This window comes from Amblyraja radiata, chromosome 13, assembly GCF_010909765.2.
Source record: "Amblyraja radiata isolate CabotCenter1 chromosome 13, sAmbRad1.1.pri, whole genome shotgun sequence".
Taxonomy (NCBI): Eukaryota; Metazoa; Chordata; class Chondrichthyes; order Rajiformes; family Rajidae; genus Amblyraja; species Amblyraja radiata.
Window position 1 is genome coordinate 24,296,770 of NC_045968.1, and position 26,365 is coordinate 24,323,134.

A 26,365-nucleotide genomic window follows, 5' to 3' on the forward strand; every position below is an offset into this window, starting at 1 on the left:
ACGGGTCAAGGAGCATCTCTGAAGGACATGGATAGGTGACAATTTGTGTTGGGACCCTTCTTCAGACAGATGGTGGTAGGCGGAGAAGAAAGCTGGAAGAGAGCAGCAGCCTGGCAAATGATAGGTGCATGCAGGTGAGGGGAATTTTGATAGGCAGGTCGTTGGACAAAGGTCCAGAGATAAAAAGACAAAAAGTGCAGAGCTGAAGCAGCATGAATCATAGTGAGAGAGGGTCTCGCAGAACTTTCTGTAGGGATTCAAGATTCAAGATAGTTTATTGTCATGTGTCCCTGATAGGACAATGAAATTCTTGCTTTGCTTCAGCACAATAGAACATAGTAGGCATGACTACAGAACAGATCAGTGTGTCCATATACCCTTATATAAATATATACACACGTGAATAAATAAACTGATAAAGTGCAAATAAACAGATAATGGGCTATTAATGTTCAGAGTTTTGTCTGAGCCAAGTTTAATAGCCTGATTACTGTGGGGAAGTAGCTATTCCTGAACCTGGTCGTTGCAGTCTTCAGGCTCCTGTACCTTCTACCTGAAAGTAGCGGGGAGATGAGTGTGTGGCCAGGATGGTGTGGGCCCTTGATGATACTGCCAGCCTTTTTGAGGCAGAGACTGCGATAGATCCCCTCGATGGAAGGGAGGTCAGAGCCGATGATGGACTGGGCAGTGTTTACTACTTTTGTAGTCTCTTCAGCTCCAGGGCGCTCAAGTTGCCGAACCAAGCCACCGGTCAGCATGCGGGATGGGGGCTCGGGAAGGCACATCAGTACTCTCCCTATCAAAGTGTGCGTAAAACGCATTGAGCTCGTCAGGGAGTGAGGAGAACTTCTTCGAAATAAGCTTACTTTGAGGAGATTTTGCAGTGGAGCAATACACTTGAAGTTGCTCTGTGCAGGGCACTATAATGGCTTGAACTGGTTGCTGCAAGCAACCGCTCTGCTATATTCTAGTTGTTCAACGTGGAAAATTCTCTAACAGTTTCATTAATTGGCTCCAGAAGGCAATGCTTGAGCTACTTTAATTATGGAGTGTCCCTGTTGCAAATGTGCAAATATCAATCTTTTTGGCTTGGAGAATAAAATAAAAGAATGGTTCATGGTGCAAAACGTTTGTTCCATATGTAACCCAAAATAAATGTGAGTAATTAATTCTAAATCCCTCAGTGAACAGGGTCAGGTGGTGTAGCATGGAACTGTAACACAAAGGTTACCAGTTAGCACGGGAGCATAACGGGAGCAGGATTGCTGGCCAATTAAATTGGTGGCATATTTATTGTCAAACATGAATGTGAGTGGGAACAGCCAGCTCATATTCGGCGATGAAAACATTGAGTTTAAAAGCTTCAGTCTGAGCTAAATATTACGCATACCACACTGATGGACATTTGGCTCCTTTACCAAGTGTTCTGTTTGGATCTGACTTTTGTCGTGAAGTTTCCCGTTGCTCGTTTGTCTCAGATAACTTTTGTCAGTTATTCATGTTTCCTGCACCTTTTTTCTTCCTCAGGAGACGCCATGCAAAGCTCAAAAAGGATCTGGCTGAGGCTGCCAAAGAACTGTTGAATATTGATCCGTGAGTCACACACGTTGCTTTTGTTGCAGTAATCCCTGTAGTGCGTGAGTGGAATTTGCCATCTCTTGCAGCTTTCGCCAGTGGTTTTCTGTTGTAACCTCAGTCTCTCATTGTCAGTGAAACTTTGAGACAAATTACATAAGAGATTCTGTTTGCTGTCTGCAGTTATCTTTTTTTTTCATAACTACTTAACAAATGAGAACAATAATGCTTGAGGAAAAATTGACATTACTTCCAGTTGTAGCTGAGGCATCTTCACATTGTGCATGCAAATAACAATCTCTGTCTTAAAGAATAAAATGAAAAAATGGTTAACATAGAAAATAGGTGCAGGAGGAGGCCATTCGGCCCTTCGAGCCAGCACCGCCATTCATTGTGATCATGGTTGATCGTCCCCTATCAATAACCCGTGCCTGCCTTCTCCCTATATCCATTGACTCCACTAGCTCCTAGAGCTCTATCTAACTCTCTCTTAAATCCATCCAGTGACTTGGCCTCCACTGCCCCCTGTGGCAGGGAATTTCATAAATTCACAACTCTCTGGGTGAAAAAGTTTTTTCTCACCTCAGTCTTAAATGACCTCCCCTTTATTCTAAGACTGTGGCCCCTGGTTCTGGACTCGCCCAACATTGGGAACATTTTTCCTGCATCTAGCTTGTCCAGTCCTTTTATAATTGTATATGTTTCTATAAGATTCCCTTTCATCCTTCTAAACTCCAGTGAATAAAAGACTAGTCTTTTCAATCTTTCCTCATATGACAGTCCCGCCATCCCAGGGATCAATCTCGTGAACCTACGCTGCACTGCCTCAATCACAAGGATGTCCTTCCTCAAATTAGGAGACCAAAACTGCACACAATACTCTAGATGTCGTCTCACCAGAGCCCTATACAACTGCAGAAGAACCTATACTGAAATCCTCTTGTTATGAAGGCCAACATTCCATTAGCTTTCTTCACTGCCTGCTGTACCTGTAAGCCAACTTTCAATGACCGGTGTACAAGGACACCCAGGTCTCGCTGCACCTCCCCCTAACCTAACCCCATTGAGATAATAATGTACCCCCTTGTTTTTGCCGCCAAAGTGGATAACCTCACATTTATCTATATTATACTGCATCTGCCACGCATCTGCCCATTCACTCAACCTGTCCAGGTCACCCTGCAACCTGCTAACATCCTCTTCACAGTTCACACTGCCACCCAGCTTTGTGTCATCCGCAAACCTGCTAGTGTTGCTCCTAATTCCCTCTTCCAAATCATTCATATATATGGTAAACAGTTGCGGCCCCAACACTCGCCACGGCCTGCCATTCTGAAAAGGACCCGTTCACGCTTACTCTTTGCTTCCGGTCTGCCAACCAATTTTCTATCCATGTCAACACCCTACCCCCAATACAATGTGCTCTAATTTTAGTCACCAGTCTCCTGTGCGGGACCTTATCAAAGGCTTTCTGAAAGTCTAGATGCACTACATCCACTGGCACCCCCTCATCCATTTTACTTGTCACATCCTCAAAAAATTCCAGAAGATTAGTCAAGCATGATTTCCCTTTCATAAATCCATGTTGACTTGGACTAATCATTTTACTGCTATCCAAATGCCCCATTATTACCTCTTTAATAATTGACTCCAGCATCTTTCCCACCACCAAAGTCAGGCTAACTGGTCTGTAATTCCCCGTTTTCTCTCTCGCTCCTTTCTTGAAAAGTGGGATAACATTAGCTATCCTCCGATCCACGAACTGAACCTGAATCTATTGAACATTGGAAAATGATCACCAATGCGTCCACTATTTCTAGAGCCACCTCCCTGAGGACCCTGGGATGCAGACCATCAGGCCCAGGGGATTTATCATTCTTCAGTCCCATTAGCCTACCCAATACTATTTCTCGCCTAATGAAAATTTCTTTCAGTTCCTCTACCCCCTTAGATCCTCTGTCCTCCAGTACATCTGGGAGATTGTTTGTGTCTTCCTTAGTGAAGATAGATCTGAAGTACCTATTCAACTCTTCTGCCATTTCCTAGTTGCCCATAATAATTTCACCCGTGTCTGCCTTCAAGGGACCCACATTTGACTTTGCTACTCTTTTTCCCTTAACATATCGAAAGAAGCTTTTACTGTCCTTCTTTATATTCCTGGCCAGCTTCCCTTCGTACTTCATCTTTTCAGCCCGTATTGTTTCCTTCTGTTGTCCTATGAAAGTTTCCCATTCTTCTGGCTTCTGGCTACTCTTTGCTGTGTTATACATCTTTACTTTTAGTTTTATTCTATCCCTAACTTCACTTGTCAGCCACGGTTGCCTCCTACTCCCCTTAGAATTTTTCTTCCTTTTTGGAATGGTTCATGGTGCAAAGCCTTCAAACCCATGTTGAGAGTCTCCATTGAAATAATTGATTATATGTAGTACGGGTGCACAACCTTTTATCCGAAAGCCTTGGGACCAGACACTTTTCGTAATTCGGAATTTTTCGGCTTTCGGAATGGAAGATTTTTAGCGTTGATTTTAACGGCTGGCTCAGTGGTAGAGTGCTCGGCTCATATCCGCAAGGTCGCGAGTTTGCGCCTCGATCCCGGCAGTTACTCGATCGCGAGTTTGAGTCTTCACTGTAGTTTTTTCTTGCAGAATAGGAGAGAATAGGGAGGGTTAGGCTGGGATCATTCTCTGCGAGATTATCTTGTGCGGGAGACAAGTGTAGGAGAGGTGTACTGACTGTGTGGGCAGAACTTTGGAAGTGATTGCCCACCATTCTCAAAAGCCGCTGTGTTTCCCTGTCCCTGGGATAGCAGGGGGCGATCAAACAGCACAATACCCCCCTCCCCCTCCAACTCCAGAGGAATCCGCTCCCCGATGGGCCGCTACGGCGACAAGTGGCAGTTCGCCCACAGCCCGAGCTGCGCCACCCCAAGAACAAGACGTACCTTGCACACCATCAGCTTCTGCCCCTACGGGGAGCGTGTTCCTCTGGAGTTGGAGCGGGGCTGGGCTGGAGTTGCTGATCTGGGATCTCCGTGCTTGCAGTGGGCCTGGGGGTCGGTGTCCCGATGAGGGGGCGCAGCTCGGGCTGTGGGCGAACTGCCACTTGTCGCCATAGCGGCCCATCGGGGAGCGGCTTCTGGTGGTCCTGACGTCTCCAGCCAGTTTGCAGTTTTCCTCTGGAGTTGGAACGGGGCTGGGCTGCTGCTGGCTGTGGGTCTCTGGGATCTCCGTGCTTGCAGTGGGCCTGGGGGTCGGTGTCCCGTTGGTCCTGACGTCTCCGGTGACTGGCACTGACCTGCTGGCATCGCCGACGTGAAGACAGTGCAAAGCCCCCGCGCCGGTGCAATGGGCGGGGAGCTGGAGAGGGGAGGGAAGGGGTCACACAGATGGCCGGGAAGCAGAGGGGTGTAGGTGGGGTGAAACTGAAGGGAGCGACAATCTGCTGCTGCCTGCCTGCTGAGTTAAAAAGTTCCCACGCAAGACTCACGATACACTGTATCGTGAGTCTACAGTGGGAACTTTTTAACTCAGCGGGCAGGCAGCAGCAGATTGTCAATTATTAACCCTCCCGCGCAATATACCCTCACCTTCTCTTTTATGAATGGGGATTTAGTTCCCCTTTCTTCGAGGACCGACCGGAGGTTCCGCTGTCACCTCTGCGGGCCGCCCTCGGTGAACGTCTTCAAGGACCTTTCTTCAAGGACCGAAAAAATGTCCGCTATTCGGAGCTTTTCGTTATTTGGAATTTCGGATAAAAGTTTGTGCACCTGTAATTCTGAGCAGGTATGACGTTCGTGTTACAGTTCCATCACAATGTTTCTGCTGGTAACCCACACCAATGCAGTAGAAGACTTGTGTTTCCTTTTTTTTCTACTCTGATTGGCAGTGAGGATGATATAGAGGTGCTTGGTGAAGAAGGGCCTGACACCGCAGAAGAACCATCAGCGGTGCGAGCTACGCACAGGACTCCCAGGTGAGTGCCTGATAGCTGAGAATTATAGGGAGGCATGAAATGCATCTTGTGCTTGCATAATGTGAGAGCATACACCTTTCTTCTGCCAGTGATTGTGACCTGCAATACTTCCCCATTGTTTTGTGTTTTCTTTTTTATATAGTCGATCAAAACCTGCAATACTACTGGCTGTTTGTAGTGATTCAATGGAACAAGTGTTCAGTGAACTTGCTTAATGTTACCCTTTAGTGAAATCCCAAATTGAATGCTTGATATTAATCTAACATTATGACCATTCTTAACCATTGTTCTTGCAACTATTTTGTGGGCTAGTCATGCCTGCTCATCATCCCCTTTTATTCCTCAGTCTCTTCCCACAAATGTGTCTAATTGACCTTACTAAAAAGATTCCCTTTTTGTCATCCCCCATTAATTCCCATTTGACAGCAATAGCCCCTCCTGACCTGACACCATTTTATTTTGTTTTTCTTGGTGATTATTCTTGGGAATTATCACCAAGAATAATTTAGCTCAGTTCTGTTAATTCCTTTATAATCTTAATGAAGATTTTTATACTTTATTTGAAAGTTTCATTGTTAGAGTTGAGAGACCATTTTTCCGTCTTTGTATGGTAGGGACTATTGGACAATTTTATAATTACAAATTACAAAATTACAATTTTGTGATCTCGAATTACAAACTAAAGGTGAGTGCACTTTAGGTGAAGAAGGGTTCTGACATAAAACTTCACATGTCCATGTTTTTCAGAGATGCTGCCTGACCTGCTGAGTTACTCCAGCACTGACTTTTTTTCTAAACCAGCATCAGCAAACATTATTTAATAAAAACATAGAAAATAGGTGCAGGAGGAGGCCATTTGGCCCTTCAAGCCTGCACCACCGTTCAATCTGATCATGGCTGATCATCCACAATCAATTTCTGTTCTGCTTTGTACAGAAGGACTTCACAGGCATCTGGACTCTTGGACTCTATTGGTAATATCTTTGGGTACGTTAAGAACTTATTTCCCCTGTTTCTATTTTAATGATTAGTGTATTTTAGATCTGATTTACCTTGGTATTTGCTCAAACATATATAACCTAGTTCTGTTTCACGTTAATGATCTGATCATCCTGTTCCATAACTAACAAAGAACCTTTCCCTACCTTTTATGATATTAATTGGTTAACATTTTACTTGGGGTTGTGTTGCCTCTATTCCCCATCTACAGAAATTAACTCAAGTTTAAGATGCTTGTTCATTGAATACACTACACAATTTATAAAAGAGCTTTGAAGAGAGTTTGTGAATATACCAGTGGAAGGCACAGTGACGCGAACGTTTTGACCAAATGCCTTCATAATTTGTTTAAGTTAACTTTCAATCCTGTAAAAATATGTTGGGCCATACTCCATGTGAGCACTTGCCAACATATCCCAGATCAGTCATTTGAATCTCATTTTTCTCTCTTTTCAGTCGCAAAACTTTTTGTGCCTTTTCTTTCTGACAATTCGCAATGCACATCGCAAAAACTCTGTTATAATAAAGGAAGGGTCTTGCGCTTCACAGTGAGCTTTTAAACTTGGACTCCGAGTTGTACAGCACAGAAACTGGCCCTTTGGGCGACAGTTGATTACTGAGTTAATCCCATTTGTCTGAGTTTGGCCAATATTCCTTTAAACGTTTCCCACCCATGTACATGTATAAAAATCTTTTAAACATTGTAATCATACCCACCTCTACCAATTAATCTAGGATTTATTTCCGCATACCTGCCTACCTCTACATGAGAAAGTTGCCCCGGGTACCCTTTAAATCTTTCCCTACTCCGTAAATCTAAACCTTCCAGTTTTAGACTCCTTTTATCCTGGGAGAAAAAGGCTATGACTATTCACATTATCTATGCCTCTTATGATTTTGTATATCTTTATAAGGGCATCTCTCTGTGTCCTGTGCTCCAGGAAAAACAGCGACACTGTCCTGTCACTGTCCCAGAATCCGGAGGTGTGTGTTTTCACACTTCTATACCTTGTCCGATGGGGGGGGGGGGGGGAAAGGGGGGAAGAGGGAGTGGCCAGGGGGGGGGGGGAAGAGGGAGTGGCCAGGGTGCGACCCATACTTGATTGCAGGGGCAGTGTGAGAGATAAATGGAGTCAATGGAAAGGAGTTTGGTTCATGTGATGATCTGGGCTGTGTCTGCAATTCGCTGCAATTTCTTACAGTCTTGAATGGAGCTATTCCCAAACCAAGTTGTGATGCATCCTGATAAAATGCTTTCTACGGCGCACCCAGAAGTTGTTGAGCGTTGTTGGGGACATGACAGACTACCTAAGCCTTCAAAGGAAGTAGAGGTGTTGGTGTGCTTTCTTGGTCGTTGCTTCAATAGCGGTGGTCCAGGAGATGTTGTTGGTGATATTTACTCCTCGGAATTGGAAGTTTTAAACCATTTCTACTTCGGCGCCATCAGAAGGCATAAGGCGTACTTGTCTTCATAGGTCGGGGCATATAATATAAGAGTTGGGACCATATGTTGCAACTTAACAAAACAGTGTAGAAAGGAACTGCAGATGCTGTTTTAAATTATAGGTAAGACACAAAATGCTGGAGTAACTCAGTGGGACAGGCAGCATCTCTGGAGAGAAAGAATGGGTGATGTTTCGGGTTGAGACCCTTCAGACTGATGTGGTTGTTTCAGGAGCTTTGTGTGCTATTCTGGTTGCCACATTGTAGGAATGGTTTGGATGATGGGAGTGCAGGGGAGATTCACTGGAATGTTGTATGAATTGAGATTCTTTAATTATGGGGAGAGATTGGACAAGTCAAACTTGTTTTCCTTAGAGCTTTGGAGATTGAAGAGTGACTTGATAGATATAAGATTATGAAGAGCATGGATAAGGTAGACGGACAAAAAAATTCCCTTGATAGGGTTATCTTAAACGAGTAGCCAAAAGTTAAGGTGTGGGAAAGGATTATTAAAATGGATCTGATGGGAAAGTGTTTACACAGAGTTGTTGATGTCTGGAACACAACTATAAGAGGTGATGGTAGAATACGATACAATCATTATGTTTGAGACATTTGGACAGATACTTAAATAGGTAAGGCATAGAAAGATGCAGTCCAAATGCAGGCAAATGAGACAAGTACAGATGGACAAAAAGATGGGAATGGATGTGGTGGGCCGAAGGGCCCACTCTGCTACAAGACTGAGGCTATACGGTCACCTCCTAAGGTGCAACTTCGGCAAACCTTCTTATAGTAAGCAGGAATGGAATTTGTTTTACCCCCACCCCAACAACAACGGAGAGCAGTTAATCTCCTTGGTATTATTGACTAACTTAGAAGAGACTGGCATTGCAATTGGGTCTTCCAGTCAATGTGGAATGCATTTCTACAACGGGCATTTATAACTCAGTACTTAATTTGACCATAACATTTCTATGTTGATAACAAAATGAGTTTCTTTGTGTTTTCATGCCAGAGAACCTGTTCAAATACACACATTGTACTGTGTGTTTGCACCTTTTTTTTTTTTTTTTTTTTTTTTTGATCATGTCGTTTCTGAAGATGCTTAGTAAATGAAATGTTCTGTGTTTGCTGCCATTAGAAAACGATCACCCACGTTACATGGGACTGTGAGTGATGCCCGCGATGTCTGTACTGGACCTTGTAATCAGATGCAATTACCTACCACACCACTCCATATGTTTGTGAGTATGCAAACAAAGGAAAGGTTAGAAATACATGAAGGGTCAAGTAATACAATAGGACCCTCGCAATTACGAACCACGGGGAGCAGGATGGTGTCCGTTTTTGCCGATTGTCCACTATAGTCAAGAGCGAGAGGTAAAGTTTAACCCGAGGTCAGGTGGGAAGTAACTCGGGGTTAAAACAAGTGTGAATTCACAGGCTGGGGAGACACAGAGCCCATGGCCCCAGATGAAGTGCGCTGAGAACAGGTCTGGTACTCACGCCACCTTCATGCTGCTTGTTCTCTCCGCTCCCGCGACTGGAAGCACACCACGTGGCATCTCGGTCCACTATAACCGAAATCCACTATATTGTTGAGAGAGTTTACTGTATTATACAAATGAAATGTGTTGCAATGAGAGAAATCTCACACAGCATAAATACTGCTTTAATCATTTTGACCAATAAACCTATTTCTGTGTTGTAAATTCTATGTGACCTAAAGAGATAGTTTTTCAGTGCCATTTTGAGTCCTGTTTGAAAGCAACGTAATGTGGGCTGAGTACTCATTTAACGATGATGGTGCAGAATTAACCTCCTTGACCTTAATTCAGGCTGGCTGTGAATTTATTTGTTAGAGGAATGTATAGGAAAATTAAAACCACTGGAGTACATCTAATACCTGACACCTGATTCCAATATATAATATTACATAGGTACACAAAAATGCTGGAGAAACTCAGCGGGTGCAGCAGTATCTATGGAGCGAAGGAAATAGGCAACGTTTCGGGCCGAAACCCTTCTTCAGACTGATGGGGGGTGGCGGGGAGAAGAAAGGAAAAAGGAGGAGGAGGAGCCCGAGGGCTGAGGAAGGAGAGGAGACAGCAAGGGCTAACAAAATTGGGAGAATTCAATGTTCATGCCCGCAGGATGCAGACTCCCATATGAGGTGCTGTTCCTCCAATTTCCGGTGTTGCTCACTCTGGCCATGGAGGAGACCCAGGACAGAGAGCGAGAGGTAAAGTTGAGAGGGGATCTTATAGAAACGTATAAACTTATTAAGGGATTGGACAAGCTAGATGTGGGAAACATGTTTCCGATGTTGGGGGAGTTCAGAACCAGGAGCCACAGTTTAAGAATAAAGGGTAGGCCATTTAGAACTGAGATGAGGAAAAACTATTTCTCACAGAGAGTTGTGAATTTGTGGAAGCTGTGGAGGCCGATTCACTGGATGCATAAAAGATTGTTAGATAGAGCTCTTAGGGCTAGCGGAATCAAGGGGTATGGGGAGATGGCAGGAACGGGGTACTGATTGTGGATGATCAGCCATGATCACTTTGAATGGCAGTGCTGACTCGAACGGTCAAATGGCCTACTCCTGCACCAAAGTATCTATATAAAATTTGCCTTCATAATTCTCTCTTTGAAACAAAGTGACAAAACCAGATTACAATCATGAAGCACTTCATTAGCAAGTGTCACTGTTTAAATATAGGAAACATAGCAGCCAATTACTGCCTAGCAACAGCCTGTAAACACAGTGAGAAAAATGACTAAAGTAACTTTGTGTTGGTGGATGGCTAATTGAGACAAGTCAGTAAAAAGAGCTCTTCACAACAGATATTTAACATGCAGTCAGGAGATCAAATGGGGACTTACTTTTGAGGTTAGTTTAACAAACAGGAATTAAAGTGTAAAAATAAATGGGTAATTTTAGAATTGGTGGGATAAAACTCAAATAATGCCACAAGAATCCGAGCTGGGGTCTCGGCTATTTGTAATCTATATCGATGTCTTGGATTTAACCAAGCTTTCTAATAATAGCTCATTCGGAGGAGAATTAAATAGGTCGTGAAGGGATGTAAAAGGACGGTGGCAGGTGAATATAACATTGATCGCAGAAAGTTGCCATGCAGAATTTATTGAGGAGAATGCGCCTTTCGGGGAATTGGTGGTTCTCATTGAAAGATAAGGTTCTCAGATTCTGGTACTGATACTGTTGTAATTTCCCATACTTGCTTCAGCCTCAAGGTCATACTTTCAGGACTGAATTGAAATTTACTTGAATGGGCGTGTACTTTTGGAATTCTCTACCTCGGGAGGATGTGCATGCTTAGTTGTGTGTAGTCAAGATTGAGATCAGTGGATTTCTGGAAGCTAAAGGAATCGAGGTATATGTAGATTGTGCAGCAATATAGAATTAAGCTAGAAGACCATCTAATAACTTGTTGGCATTGACCACATGACACTATCATGTTTCTTCAGCTTCTATTAGCATTGCATTGAAACTTCATAATTACAGTTTTCTCACATTGCTACACTACTTACTGAAACGTCAATCGCAGCACATTGAGATGACATCAGTAGGACGTGACACCTATGATCTCCTGACAGGTCTCTGTGATGTTCACTGCCAGTTGTAAGTTGCCCATAGAAAACATAGCTTTGAAAAACTGAGATCAAGGATGCATTGATCAATACTAGGTTTTAGTTTTAGAAATACAATATGGAAACAGGCCCTTCATCTGCCAGAGTCTGTGCCGACCAGCAATCAACCTTGCACTTGTTCTATCCTACACACAAGGGACAATTTACAGGAGCCAATAAACCTACAAACCTGCACGTCTTTGGAATGTGGGAACAAACCAGAGCATCCGTGAAAACCCACCCGGTCACAGGGAGAACATACAAACTCCGTACAGACAGCGCCCGTAGTCAGGATCAAATGTGGGCCTCTGGCACAGTAAGGCAGCAACTCTATCACTGCGCTTATGTGCCACCCTAAGATTGTTGACTAGGATTTGCTGCATTGTCAAGTGTCAACGTTGGCAGATCCATGTGAAGTGATTGTGAAAGAGCAGACAATTTGGATTGGTCTGGCTAGGCTCGTACAGCTCGGTCAGTACTGTATTGGTGCAAAGTAGGCGTTCATTTAGCCTTTCTCCTCGAGCTGCTGAAACTTGCTCAAGTAGTTATAATTGTTTCTTCCTTTTCACATTGTAATTTTATTTTGGGCTGTGGTGCACTTCTCATACCTAAACCACTTTAGAAAGTGATTTGATGAGACTAATCATCAGTATTCAATGTTTTTCTGATCTTATCTCTGGATTTTATTTATCAGGACGCTCATGATGGAGAGGTGAATGCAGTCCAATTTAGCCCAAGATCCCGAATGGTGGTGACTGGTGGGACAGACAGAAAGGTTAAAATGTGGGATATCACCTTGGGTAAGTGAAAACAAAACTTTGATTTGGAGTGTATGCCGTTTGGAGGGTTGATTCAGTTCATTCTAATAGTGAATATAATAGACCACACCCTGATTCTGTTTCCAAGGACCACTTCACTGTTTTTATAGTGCTCTAAGGTGCTCTGTATTTCTTATTCATTGATATTGAGCTCTTCTAGTGTATTTATTTTGCTCACTTAACATGTTAATAATCCTTGAGAACCCAACTGCTTTTTCCTGATCCTTCCCTCTAAATGATGACTCCTTTTGGGGAGGGTTCCCACCAATCTTTTTCCATGTACTGAGTGCAATTGATTGTCTGGTGTGTGAACCAGTTGACTATCCTGTCATTGGGTTGGGTTACTGGGCAAGAAGGATCAATTCCATCTGGTCTCGATGCTGTCCTCATTCATCTTTCTCAAATGAACACCCTGTGTAGTGATCGAGAAACCTAGTTGAATAGTTCCTGCCTAATACTTACACATCCTTTCCTGACTCTGAATGCGAGTTATGTACTTCCTGCCTGGCCAACAGAATCTTGCATGTTTATCAATGTCGGTATTTGATGCAGACTACTACTGACATTTTTTTCATGTGCAAGTGTATCTTCATAAATGTATAAACTAATGAGGTCAATGATGATAAGTAAAAGGTCCGACAGCACTTTATTAAATGCCCACATGCCAGCTAGCTCCCAGGAAATCCTATCTTTCCCATCCTGCTCAAGGTGTGCTGTGATGGTGGTAGACTTCCTGACAATAACTGTGCCACTGATTTAGTTGACATTTTCAAAGAGGAATTTGGAGTGTCTTCACAATGGGCACCACACAAAACTGGTAGCCCAGGAGCTTTGGGTATTGTGGGGATTTACCTCTGGTGCATGACTGCAAGTTTTCAAGCTGAGACCTCCATTTAAAGGGTGAAGTACACGTGAAATTTAAATAATTGAAAATGTTGATGGCTATATCTATAATTGGGCTTCTTACCCAGTAGTGAAACACTTGGATCCACTCAGTAATTTATTTAAGAAGGAACTGCAGATGCTGGAAAATCGAAGGTAGACTAAAGTGCTGGAGAAACTCAGCATGTGCAGCAGCATCTATGCAGCGAAGGAAATAGGCAACATTTCGGGCCGAAACCCTTCTTCAGACCGTCTGAAGAAGGGTTTTGGCCCGAAAAATTGCCTATTTCCTTCGCTCCATAGATCCACTAAGTAATTTGTTTAGAACTTTTTGTTCTTGATCCTAATGAAAATGTATCCACTTTCTGGAAGCCAATATCTGTGATTTAGAAGATTGCTATGGAGATCGATACAGTGCTTTGGAACAAAAGCTGTGGGACCTTTAGCTGGTGGAGATAAATGTTATTATTTCTAAGTTCCGTTCCCTTTTTAAAAAATGTATTGATCCTCACTCAAGTTCTCGCCTTTCACCCACAACTGTACTGCTTGTGCTCATTCTTCATTTGTGAGGCAGTGAAATGAATGAGATGTCCCTATGCTCGAAGCTGCCCTTGGTGATGGATTCAGGCTGAATCATCAGTTTGATGTCTGGCTGTCAAACCCAAGACTTTGAGTCCAGTTGAAGTAGAATTAGTTTATTTCAGGCATCGTACTGGGAACCTAACTATCAAAGCCACACTGTATGTGGCCAGGGGAGGGCCTGATGATGAGCTGAATTACCATATTCCCAGCACTGAAATCTGGCAGCCAAAACACAAGGTTTCGTGAAAGGACTTGCATACTGATGCTGGGTACTGACATGCTGCTGTTTGTTCCCTGCAGGAAGATGTGAACTGAAAGGCTCTCTCACTGGCAGTAATGCTGGAATTACCAGTCTTGAATTTGACAGCACAGTAAGTGAAAGTTCATCTGCTTTGTGACTTTACCTGATGTTTACCAAAGCTGAGATGCTTTTTTGTCCCTCCAAAAAGACATTCCGCCTTCATTGCCTGTAATCTCTGAAGTGGATTAGCCAAGGATTTAAGCAACCTTCCTATGCAACAACTGAGTACATGTTCCTCAGTTTTGGTCTCAATGAACTGTCTAGATCTATTTTCCATTGGCAGCATAATGTAAGTGTCTAATCATGTCACTGCCCATTATCTGTGTTAACTTTCACCTGACAAAAAGTTAACTTAATGTGTAAGAGCCCAAAGAACAAGGGTGTTTTTAATGAAGCAGTGTAGAGGATGACCTTGTGTAGCCAACTCCAGGATGTGATCGAGGGCAGTTTATATAGGTCATTGTCAAGTGTGCTTTGTTCTGCACGTAACCTGTGTTGTAACTGATTTGGAAATCTCCACAGACTTTGCCCTTAAGTTCTGAAAACAGTTCTGCAGTCCTGGTTGAATTAACCTTGCCTGTAAATCAGGGAGCATTTTGCACCACCTTTTCACTCACCTTGGTTTTAATGGTCTAATTAAGTAGATTCATGGAGTTATACAGCAGGGAAACAGATCTTGGTGCCCAGCTCGTCCATGACAATCATGATACCTATCCTAATCCCATTGCATGTGTTTATCCTATTTTCCGCTAATATTTTCCTCTGCATGTATCTATCCAAATGTCATTTAAATGTTGTAATTGTGCCCGCATTTTCCCACTCTGGCGTATATCCATCACCCATTGTGTGAATAAATTGCCTCTCAGTCCCCCTTTAAATCTTCCCTTCTCACCTTGAACCTATGTCCTTTTATTTCGACTCCTATCTTGGGCAAAAGACAGGGATCATCCACCCTGTATGTGCCCATTATCTTATGAACCTCTAGAAAGTAAACCCTCAGCCTCCTTTGCACCAGGGAAAACAGTTCTGTTCATCCAATCCCTCTATAACTTGGGCTGTCTAGATCAGCTGTATTGCAGTCATTTTTTTCTGCTCAGCAACTCAATTCAATTGTACAATACTAAATCAAATATGTATTTTAGGGAGCATATCTGCTTGCAGCCTCCAATGACTTTGCTAGCAGAATTTGGACGGTGGATGATTCGCGACTACGGGTAAGTAGAAATTATTGAAACCCCTCCTCCGCGTGCTGAGACCTTGAAGGCCTATATCTGTCTAAACCTGTGCAGGTAGTTTAGTGTGCACCCTCTCTGCACCTGGAACATGATGAGATTGAATTTGAATGTAAAGTACAAAGGATAATCCTACCTGGCTTCTGAAGAAAAGGGCATTGCCAAGTAGTCATTGGATAGTTTTGCCAGTAAATAATCACAAATTTTTAATTTTCAACTTCTGTTCATAACCTGTCCACTGTACACGACCCCTGTACGCCCTGTGGTTTGACAGACTTTCTAAAATGTGCACCAAAACTGATCAATTCATTTAAACTTGCTTTGTCCAAAGATGTGTACATGTTTATGGGTATGCTGAAGTAACATGTGGAGGTCAGTGATGAGAGGTAAAAGGTCTGACTGCTCAGGGCATTATTCCCACATCCTCACTCCCAGGAAACCCTGCATTTTCTATTCAGCTGGAGGCTTGCTGAATGGATACAGGTGTTCCTGACAGTAATTGATGCTGCTGCTTTAGAGCACATTGAGACATTTGGAGCATATCTACAGTCAGCATTTGACACAGTAGGCTAGTCAGGAGTGTTTGGTGTTATGGGATTTGCCTCTGTTGCCTGACTGCAAACTATAAACTGAGACCTCACATCAGCGAAGAGGAAGTCTTGGATCTCTAACAGGCATATATCTGTTGCCTTGCTGTTAGTTTTCTTATGTGCATGTGTTATGTTCTACATGTAGCATGGACTTAGTATAACACTTTCCCCCTCCTACTTTAAGTCCAGAAGCAATTGCAACATTTAAGAGGCATTCAGATAAACACATGCAGGGAATTAGAGGGATGCAGACCATGTGTGGGCAGATAGGTCTGTTAGATTGGCATCACAGTCGGCACAGATATGGCGGGCTGAAGGTTCGTGCACTGTACTGATCTACATTGCATAAATTATGGTATTTACCAAAGATATCTGCATTTCTTTTTTTAAAAAGTATGAGTAGAATTATACGATTCTAAACATGAAATATAAATCTGACGTGATTCATTGTTTCTTCTCATTCTACGACAGCACACATTAACAGGACACAGTGGGAAGGTGCTTTCCGCAAAGTTTCTTCTGGACAATGCCCGTATAGTCTCGGGCAGCCATGATCGGACTCTCAAACTCTGGGATTTGAGCCGTAAAATCTGTAAGTAAGGGCGATATTAAGGAAAAAGGAACATCAGGTCTTCCCATTCCAAGGACTGCTCTGATTTAAAATTGACTGAAAATACGCAAGTTCCACAGCTGACTAGAGCGATGGATGAAAACAACTAGGTGTCATAGATTTCAGTCCCAATCATTTTGTCATGGAGTCGCACAGTATTGAAACAGTCCAGTTTATCGGCCATTCATCATCATTTTAATCCTCCAGCATGTGGCCTGCAGCCATCTATGCCTAAGCAATTCAAGAACTCTAGACATTTGTATGTTGTCAGTGCCACAGCTTCCATCACTCTTTGTCAGGGGTTTCCATGTATTTGGTTCTCTTTGGGTAAAAAAAGATCCCCTTATATCCCCTTGTATATCAACCATATTTAACGATTGGAACTAAACCTGGGATAGAGAGTAGAAAAAACTTTGTTGTGCTTTAATTCAAATATCACCCTGGCTTCTTGAGATTTAAATTCATTTAAATAAATAACTTGAAATTTAAATAAGATTTAGCAACAGTGTGATGTCCCGGTGAATATATGGTTTATGTTTTTTTGGGGGGAAAGGTAATCGGATGGCATTACCTCGTCTTACTTGTGCGTGACTAGACCTACAGCGGTATGGCTAACTATTTTCTGACACTGCCGAGCTGGCATCTCCAGTTCAAGGTGAATTGGGGCTTGCCAATGTTCTGAACCTGCCTTCAATAACCCTGTCTATTGAAATGCTAGTTGTGGTCATCAATGTTAGTGGAATATTATCCCTGAAGGAGGGACAAATTTGCAACTGCGGATAAAATGAAATTAATAGTGTGACCTGCAAAAATGTGTCAAGAGGAAAGTCTTCAGCAAAGTCCAGAAGGCTTATTAAAATATTAACCTAACCAGATTTTTGACATTATCCATTTTCTTTTTGCCAAGGCTGTTTGTTATAACTTGGAATTAAGTACTGACTAAAGACAGTCAATTGGGGATAAAGGTTTCTTCTTTCTTTATCCTCCTCTACTACATCCAATTGTTGAGCAAGGCAATAACTTACACATCAATAATTGCCAGTTTGCATGCAGCAGGTAGGGGCCAGATGAGCAATGTACAGTGTAATAATTAAGGGAGATAATTCTTCAGTGAAGCACTCAGCAGGAACTTAAAAACTACACTCTGGGTTTTGATCCAACCTTGATTGGATCTGCGGTTCAAAAGTATGTGCAGATGATTGGCATGTTAGTGATGCTTGGGGCATTGTGGGTATAGATGCTTTATAGTGTTTTATAGACTCCTAGATGCTTCTTATACAATTGCCCGGATGTCATTTGTATTGTAGAAGGAACAATAACCTTGGAGTGTGTTACTTTGATGTGGTAGATTTAGGTCTGTGAAAGTAAACTCTGGTTTAAAAATAGTGAAAATTACTTTGAAGTTTAATATTCTGATTTCCACTTAATTATTCAATGTGACCCTCTCTTCCAGGCATAAAAACGGTGTTTGCTGGCTCCAGCTGCAATGATATTGTTTGCACTGACCAGTGTGTTATGAGTGGGCACTTTGACAAGAAAATTCGTTTCTGGGACATCAGGTGAGATAGTTTAGATAGGATTATGACCAGAATTGCATTGTTTTTTCAATGTGTTTATTTTGAATATGTATTGAATATGTATCCTCGGAAAAATATTTGAATTTAGCACTAGCTATAAAAACAGGGCTATGTGCTTGAGCTTAGAGCAAGGAAGGGCATGGATTGTTATATCTACATTAGATATACAGAGCCTACTGCTCAGGAATTAGTGTTGGTATGTGCATACGTTCTCCAAAACCTTAATGGAGATTTACATATTTAAAGGCAAATGAGAGGAACTGGATTTGAGACTGGTGAATTGAAGAGTCTTTATGATTACTGCCCTTTTATTTGCGCAGTAGAGAACACAATGTAAGCTTCATTACTGAATGGAATAATCTGTGAGATCTTAAGTTTTTGATATCTCTGGATATACACTGTGCTGAGATTATTTCATATGCATGGCAGTAATTTGCATCAACTCTGCCTTAGGACGGAAAGCATTGTGCGAGAATTGGAGCTACAGGGTCGTGTCACGGCGCTCGATCTCAGCCCAGACCACACGGAACTGCTTACCTGCTCCAGAGATGACATATTAAAGATCATTGATCTACGTACAAATGTGACAAAACAGTCTTTCAGGTAAATGTGTGGGTCAGCCAAGGTTTCACTTCTTTATAAATGTCAATTGGTATCTGTCATCCTGTTTATATCTGGAACTCCATGTCTATGCATTCCCAAATTTATGATGTACTGCATGTCTGTTCTCTCGCTTATAATTGAAATTACAATATAAGGCCGCTTGCATGTTTTCATCGGTATTTCCATCTAGGAATCTGTATTGTTGAACTGTATATATTCCAGAATTGGTCTTCTCTCACCTTTTTTGTGCACTTGGTATCTCCCTGTCTGAGTCAGATGGTTGTTTGGGTCTTTCCTTGCCCATACAGTTAATGTGGATCCTTCCTGTATTGCTTCTGACTAGACTTTTTTGTCTGCACAGTTCACCAGGATTCAAGTGTGGATCAGACTGGACAAGAATAACGTTCAGGTAATTGATCACTTTCTGGCATTCATCTGGGCAGTAGAGACCAAAGCACTACATGTTTGATAGTGCCATGTCGTCAATGTTGTGTCACAATGAGCTGCCTATGAAACTTTGGATGACATAAAGGACAACTGGCCTTTGTGGCCAAGTTAAGGCTAACATTCTTAACAACTTTAAATATGACTTACTTACTTACTGCCTATTATGCCTCCTGGCATGTAGAGCAGCAACAAAGGTCCTCCACTCCTGTATGTTCTGGGCTAGCTTCTGGACACTACCCCAGGTCGGGTCCAAGTAGTGTTGATTCCTTCAGTTGCTGTTTTATATTTGTTTTACGAGACCGGGTTGTTAGCCCTGTGCTCAACCCCCAACTTGGAGGACCAGTGGATCGCTCTTCGTCTCGCCTCTACCCTTTGACCTGTCCAACATGGGAGACCCTAACAGGAGACGAATCTCCCGCTGGCATAGCTCTAGGGGTCACTGAGACACACAAGCTCCCCGACCACGACAAGGTTGCAATCCAACGGGGAGTTTAAATATGAAGGGTACTGAAATCATGGCGATTCTCACTGAAATCACTGCCTCCGTCTAATCTACTAATCTTACACTCTTGTACTTGCATATGATTATACCTATGTATAGTAAGATTTTTACTGAGCTGTATGCATAATTTCATTGGGACTTGGTACACATGACAAGAAGTACCATTAAACGCCCACTGCTAGCTTTTCTATCTTTTCTTGCCCAATACACTCCCCCCACAAAACAAAAAAATACTTATCACGGTTATATACTATTAGTGCCATTTTTCCAAGGATATCGGAGAATGGCGGCCCTCAGTTTAGATGACCTTTTGCTCCTAGCTTAGAAACCAGTATTTATCCTTTATTTTGTGCCTACAACCAAAACTAGTGTCTGGTGGTAAAGCTTAGTGGTATTGTGGATGGAACTGGGATCCTAGATTTTGTTACACTGGTCATTTCAGGGTGTCAAGATTTCAAGGTCAGTTTATCGTCACATGTACCAATTAAGGTGCAAACCGATTTTCAGTAGCCAATCTTCCTCTTTTTACTTCAATCAATAGACAATAGGTGCAGGAGTAGGCCATTCGCCCTTTCGAGCCAGCACTGCAGTTCAATGTGATCATGGCTGATCATCCACAATCAGTACCCCGCTCCTGCCTTCTCCCCATATTCCCTGACTCCGCTATCTTTAAGAGCCCTATCTAGCTCTCTCTTGAAAGTATCCAGAGAACCAGCCTCCACTGTCCTTTGAGGCAGAGAATTCCATAGTCTCACAACTCTCATGTGTCTAAGCATGATTGGCATGTTTTGCCTAACCATGCCCAATACCCGTAAGGGTGAGCAAGGTTGTTGCTGTCTGCACTCAGTAACCATTCCCTATTTTCTTCCCTGAAGGATACCCCAGTGAATTAGTTTTTCTGGCATGGCTTTCTGGTCACTTTTGCTTAAACCATTTTTTTTTTTTTAAATTAAACTTTTCTGAACGGAATTTACGTTTTTAAGCATTGATTTGTTTTCTTTGGATTGGTAATGTTGTAATGATCACTACGCTGCTGTAGTGCTTATCCTTGTAAACCCTCCTGAAGTTTTCATTGACAGAGAGGAAAATAAATGTCACTTTCTCTCAAATTTTTATTCAACCCCGTGTGGTTTCCACACATTGTGTAATATTGCTTGAGATGTATTCAAGGGAATCCAAAGTCAACAGGCAATTCAAATTATATGTGAATACCTTCTCTCTTCAGCCCAGACGGAAGGTTCATCGCTGCAGGGTCTTCAGATGGAACTCTCTATGTTTGGAGTGTCGAATCTGGGAAGGTGGAAAGATCTTTGGGAAAGCATCACAGGTTTGTCACATATTAGCTGTTAAAGCTGGATTTTGATTTGCAAAAGTGTTGCCTACATGTTTCTGTGCATTGAAAGCCCTGTTAGCATTTGGGCAATTTGCAGATGGTGCTTGCTATCTTGCATGCCCTGCCATAGCATAGAAGGTGGCCATTGGGGCCCTTAAGATATTTATAAGCTCCCAGCAGAGCAATCCCATCAGTTTCATTTCCCCCTCATGTCACTGTACATCCAGCATCTTATCTGTTTGCCTATCAACTTCTTAATTAATTTGCCTCTTACTACTAATGGGTAATTTAGGGAAACCAACTACCTTGCATGTCTTTCTGATGTGGAGAGAACTGTATCCAGTGAGAACGCACTGAATCAAAACGGGATTGAGTCAGATTCCTGGAGCAATGAAGCAGCAGCACAGACTGCCGTGTTGCCCATTAATTGTGCTGATTATATCCTCGGGTGTTGGGGAACTTTGTTTCTGGGTGGTTGCCATCGGTGATTGAAACCGTGTTCATGCCATTTTAACGAGTTCCCTCTTCAGATCTGTTAAAAATGATTGGTATTTGCAAGGTGTTGTAAGTTTAGTTTAGAGATGCAGCATGGGAATGGGTCCTTTGGCCCACCGAGTCCACGCCAACCAATGATCGCCCGCACACTAATTCTATCCTACACACCAGGGACAATTTGCAGAAGCCAATTAACCCACAAACCTGCAGGTCTTTGGAACGTGGGAGGCATCTGGAGAAATCCCACATGATCACAAGGAGAAGATATAAACTAAGTGCAGCTAGTGCCCATAGTCAGGATCGAACCTGGGACTCTGGTGCTATAAGGCAGCAACTTTGCTGCTATGCAATTGTGTCCCCGATATAAGCTCTAGTGCAGTACCTGATTACATTCTTTGTATGGACATGTTTTTTCCATCCTTCCGAAATAAACTTATTTAGCGAAGTCTTGCCCAACAATTGCAAAGATTACAATAGAGTTTAGGTAAACTAGTGGGAGGTCATGTTGGCCGGCATACCATATTGCAAAGGCAGGTGCAAAATCAAAACTGACATGTTTTTCCACATTTGTTTTTCTCCGTCCAGCTCCTCTGTAAACGCAGTATCATGGTCGCCATCTGGGGAGCATGTGATCAGTGTGGACAAAGGAAGTCGTGTGGTACTTTGGTCAGGGATTTGAGTGAAAACCACCAGAAGCTGGCCAAGTAGTGCCCTTGCACTCAACGCACCTTCTAGCTACACGGAGGAGATTGCCCACGACATGCTTGGAATTGCAACACAGTATGGCAGAGTGAGCCTCGTAGAACATCCCTCTCGTATATCTGAGCTGCTGACAAGGCATTTGGACAATGGTGGGCTCTTCTGCATTTACAATCATTCACAAGAAGCATGCTCTCTGCCTGCTGGGGTAAATCATTTCAGGTGATATCTGCAGGGCTTTTTGCCATACCAGCTGCTGTGATTAACTTCAGGACACAAAGCCACTATACTAGGCCTGGGTTTTCCACCTAAGGTGCCTGGCTGTCTTTGTGCCCTCTGCTTCCTTTTTGTTGCTACCATATCAATCACAGGATCTGTTGATATATTGTGTCCATCATTTCCCTTCCCCAACCTGAGTAAAGATACTGGTTTAATTCTTCGGCAGACTCTGGAATGGGAAGTGCTGAAAGTGAAATGTAGTTACAGATGGCTTGTGCTTTGTTGGTGAAATAGTTTGAAGTGAAGAATAGCTATTGCATTATATCGACAAGGAAAGGTGTTTGCTTGTACTGTGAGGGAGTTATGCACCATATTCTATATTATTGTGAGAAGCCTTCCCTGAAAGAGAAATTTGGTTTCCTACTACTGAGGGCAGATGTTAATTTTCAATTGTTTGTTCTTTAAATGTGGAATTACTGCCTTTGTAGCTTAATTGCACTGAAATGATTGCTTGGCCCCAATTACTCTCAGCTAGTGGTGGGTTGCTGCTGTGAATCATGTGATTATGCTCCCATCGTGCTGGCGTCCAAGGGGATAAACTTCCAATTATTAATCTCCATTAAGGGTTAATCTGGCCACATTTGCACGATCAGCAGAACTGCACGGTTTCTCCTCAGTTTTAGCAATCCACCTGTCAAGTCTTGCTATTTACCCTCTTTACTCATCATGCACCCAACCTTCCATAACTTATCCTGAATGTTTTCAATGGTCACTTGTTCCTTGCATTTTATTTTCGACAACTTAGTTTTTATGATCAAGCTTGTTTGCAGACTTTATTCAGAGGACCAGCATCCAAACTTTGCACTTTAAAGTATTTCTAGACCCAGTCAAGCATTGTCCAGCTTCTTGTTCCATGTATCTCCTATAGAGACACCAGGCCACCATCTGTGTCATGTGACATGATACAGTTGAATCCCTAAGACTGGTTTCTAGTGTGTAGTCTCTATCTGATGATTGAGAGAAGTGCTTGGGGAGTTAAAATTGGCATCAACTCTCCTGTGTTCGGTTTACATTGAAGTAGCCAGACATGCTGAAAATGGCCATTGTGACCCATGTTGGAAAGTATGTCTGTGTGTGTGTTGGGAAATATTGAATGGAAGCATCTACCTCGTGATGCACATCTTTCTCAACCCCCCCCCCCCCCCCCCCAACCACCACCACATGCTCATGCCGCATATTCTGTCAATGCCATCTAAGCACATTTCTAGATTGAGTATTTGATCAAGTCACCAGGAGGTGACGGGGGTCTACTCCCCAGTAGGCACTAATAGTTTCAGAAGGCTGTAGGTTAAATTTTCAGTAAAACCCTAACAATCCACCATCCAAGTGCTTGGAAACCTGGATGGTTTGGCATCTCGCTGGGAGTGATGCCCACAGCTGCTTCAGCATGCCAGGCCTTGGTGTCCATGTTCATTGAATACACTGTGGTGCAGGTTCCAGTGCGTACTTCAACACTAAGTCCCGGGGTTCCAATTGTCTCCTCAACATACTGCGCCCTGGTCCCCGCACTCATCCACAAAGCACTGGGACAGCTGGAAAACTTGATATATTAAGTGCAACATCTCTAAGAAAGTGAGTTAAAAGTACATTTGAGTGTTAATTAGAATTCAAGTGTGCCTGATTATTGTGTTTGGACAGCAGTATGCCAACTGCATATCATTTCTACATTGTCCACACATATAATATGAGCTAGATACTGGACAAGAAAGTTCAGCAGCATGCATTTATTATTTCTTCATATGACTCCTAGTCTAATCCAAGCTTATATTGAAATACCTACCTTATTCTAGTACCAGGTCTTGTAATTTAAAGAGCCTTTGCCAAACTGAGGAGGAGCCAACCATATGTTAAATTACCAAACATCGTTTTCACTTTTAAAAAGCTTATTGCAATTACATATTGTGGTTTTATAAAGTTGCTCAATGATGAGTGAAAAGAAAATTGCACCAATGCAGCAAATCAATTGGTATGTGAGAAAAATCGCAAATGGATTTGTTATGATAGAGGATCTATAGCGAGAATGATGCTGTAAAGGAGATTGCAATCTGTTGAGAAGGAACCGTCTGTTCAAATTCAGTTCTGACCCTGTAATGAGAGTGAGTCCTGTGAGCCCTGAATGGAAAGAAACTCCCACTGTTCTCCTCAGGTGGCTGCAAGACCACTTCCAATTATGTGCACCAAATTGACGGTCAGTCCAAATAGTGAGGCAAGAAGTTCTTGGAGTCTCAATTTGCTCATATCTAATCTGCGCTTCACCTCATCCGGGAGTATTTGATAGCAAAATATTTACTCTACAGGTTTACTCTGTAACCCATGTAGCTGACGTGTTTGTTAACTTACATTTAACCCAAGTTGCATGTCATTTTGGAATGATTTACGAGAAAAGGCAAAAAGGCCATTTGTGGTACCTAATAGAGGAATGCTTATTGCTGGGGCACTTTTACTCTGAATCTGATTCTTGCTGAGAGCACACATGGCAAGATCTAGCATACATTTCCGTCAGTCCATACATGTCCTATCTCGGGCACCACCTGAGTGGTCCACCTGCACCACTATAGGACTGTTTGTGTGTTCAGATTGATAAAGGCCAGTAGTTAAGCCACTGCTCTGTTCCTTGACTTTCTACGTAAAGCGATGAATCAAAATAAAACCATTAACAGTATCTCCATATATTGTTCTCAAGGAATATCTAACCTTTCATCACTGTTCATCGTTTAACTTCAGCAGTGCTGAAGAGTGTTTAGTCCTTGGGTGTTGCCCATGTGTAAAATTGCTCATATCAAAGCATCTTGGAGTCCACTTGGTAGTTCCATCATTGCATTCCAAACAAAATTCACTTGTTGAAAGTAGCCCAGCGTGATTTAAGAGTGGGGCTGGTAGACTGCGTTCTGGAGCTCAAGGCTTCATACTCTTCCTTCACAGCTGCAGATGCGATGTTGTGATATTGAGCACCTGTATTTGCTGTGGAAAGAGTTTCATTTGGTGCTTTTCATTGCTCTGAACCCAAGCCATTTGGAATTGGGAAGAGAGCGGTCTCCTGTCTTAGCTGAGTCTGCAGATCTACACCATACTTGGAGAATATAGTTCTACCAAATGTGCTGCAAACGACCCCCACATTATGAGCATTAGGTTAACCAAAATTCATCCTTGCAGAATTCTCAAATCACTATCAAAATATTTGAGATTCAGAATAAAATGTACTCTCACAGATTTCATGAGGGGGGGGGGGGGGGGGGGGGGAGCAGGGGGTAGTAAATATATCAACACCTTTCCAGCACGTTTCTTGATATATGAGGCAGATGACGCAACTTTGTGTTATGGAAAGCCTGATTTCTAGAAATACAATCCCCCCACATCTCCGTAATGCAGGGGTCGACTATTCATAAAATGTTGCACTGATTGTAGATGAAGTTGCATATCTGTTGTATAGAGAGCAACAATACCAGGATCTGATCTTTGGTCTGTGTGTGTGCATCTAGTTAAGTGGCATGTTCCAATTACCTCATTTGTATCAATGCTTTAAGAGTGCTCTCCAGAGTCTTATTTGCACTTTATATTTTTGCTCTGAAGAGCACAGCATAACAACATAGTTGTTTGGCTGAGATTTAGCTCGCTCGTGACTGAATCCCATGTAATCCCACCAATTTCCTCTGTAAATCATTACAAATGTTTTTTTAATAAAATTTAATTTTAAATAATGCACCTGTGTCAAATTCTGAATTGCCACATATCTACTGTAATTTCATTCAATGTTTTCCCCTGCAGATTGTGT

At 42.6% G+C, this 26,365-nt stretch overlaps 1 protein-coding gene and 2 non-coding genes across 4 annotated transcripts in view; all 3 read left to right on the forward strand.

The window, feature by feature from the left end:
* atg16l1 (autophagy related 16 like 1) overlaps positions 1-26,293 on the forward strand; it is a 33,302-nt gene extending 7,009 nt beyond the window's left edge. The window contains exons 6-18 of one of the 2 annotated variants that reach the window (XM_033031437.1): positions 1,528-1,593; positions 5,461-5,547; positions 6,484-6,534; positions 9,134-9,236; positions 12,338-12,443; positions 14,226-14,296; positions 15,369-15,440; positions 16,520-16,640; positions 18,112-18,217; positions 18,689-18,838; positions 19,200-19,247; positions 21,013-21,114; positions 22,201-26,293. In XM_033031437.1, the coding sequence (XP_032887328.1) occupies positions 1,528-1,593; positions 5,461-5,547; positions 6,484-6,534; positions 9,134-9,236; positions 12,338-12,443; positions 14,226-14,296; positions 15,369-15,440; positions 16,520-16,640; positions 18,112-18,217; positions 18,689-18,838; positions 19,200-19,247; positions 21,013-21,114; positions 22,201-22,294 (1,177 nt within the window). In that variant the 3' untranslated portion in view covers positions 22,295-26,293. The remainder of the gene's footprint in view (positions 1-1,527; positions 1,594-5,460; positions 5,548-6,483; positions 6,535-9,133; positions 9,237-12,337; positions 12,444-14,225; positions 14,297-15,368; positions 15,441-16,519; positions 16,641-18,111; positions 18,218-18,688; positions 18,839-19,199; positions 19,248-21,012; positions 21,115-22,200) is intronic. The other variant, XM_033031438.1, reaches the window with a different exon arrangement.
* LOC116980225 lies at positions 13,073-13,349 on the forward strand. The gene has a single exon (XR_004413908.1).
* LOC116980226 lies at positions 15,830-16,095 on the forward strand. Its single transcript, XR_004413909.1, has one exon.
* Positions 26,294-26,365: the final 72 nt, after the last annotated feature.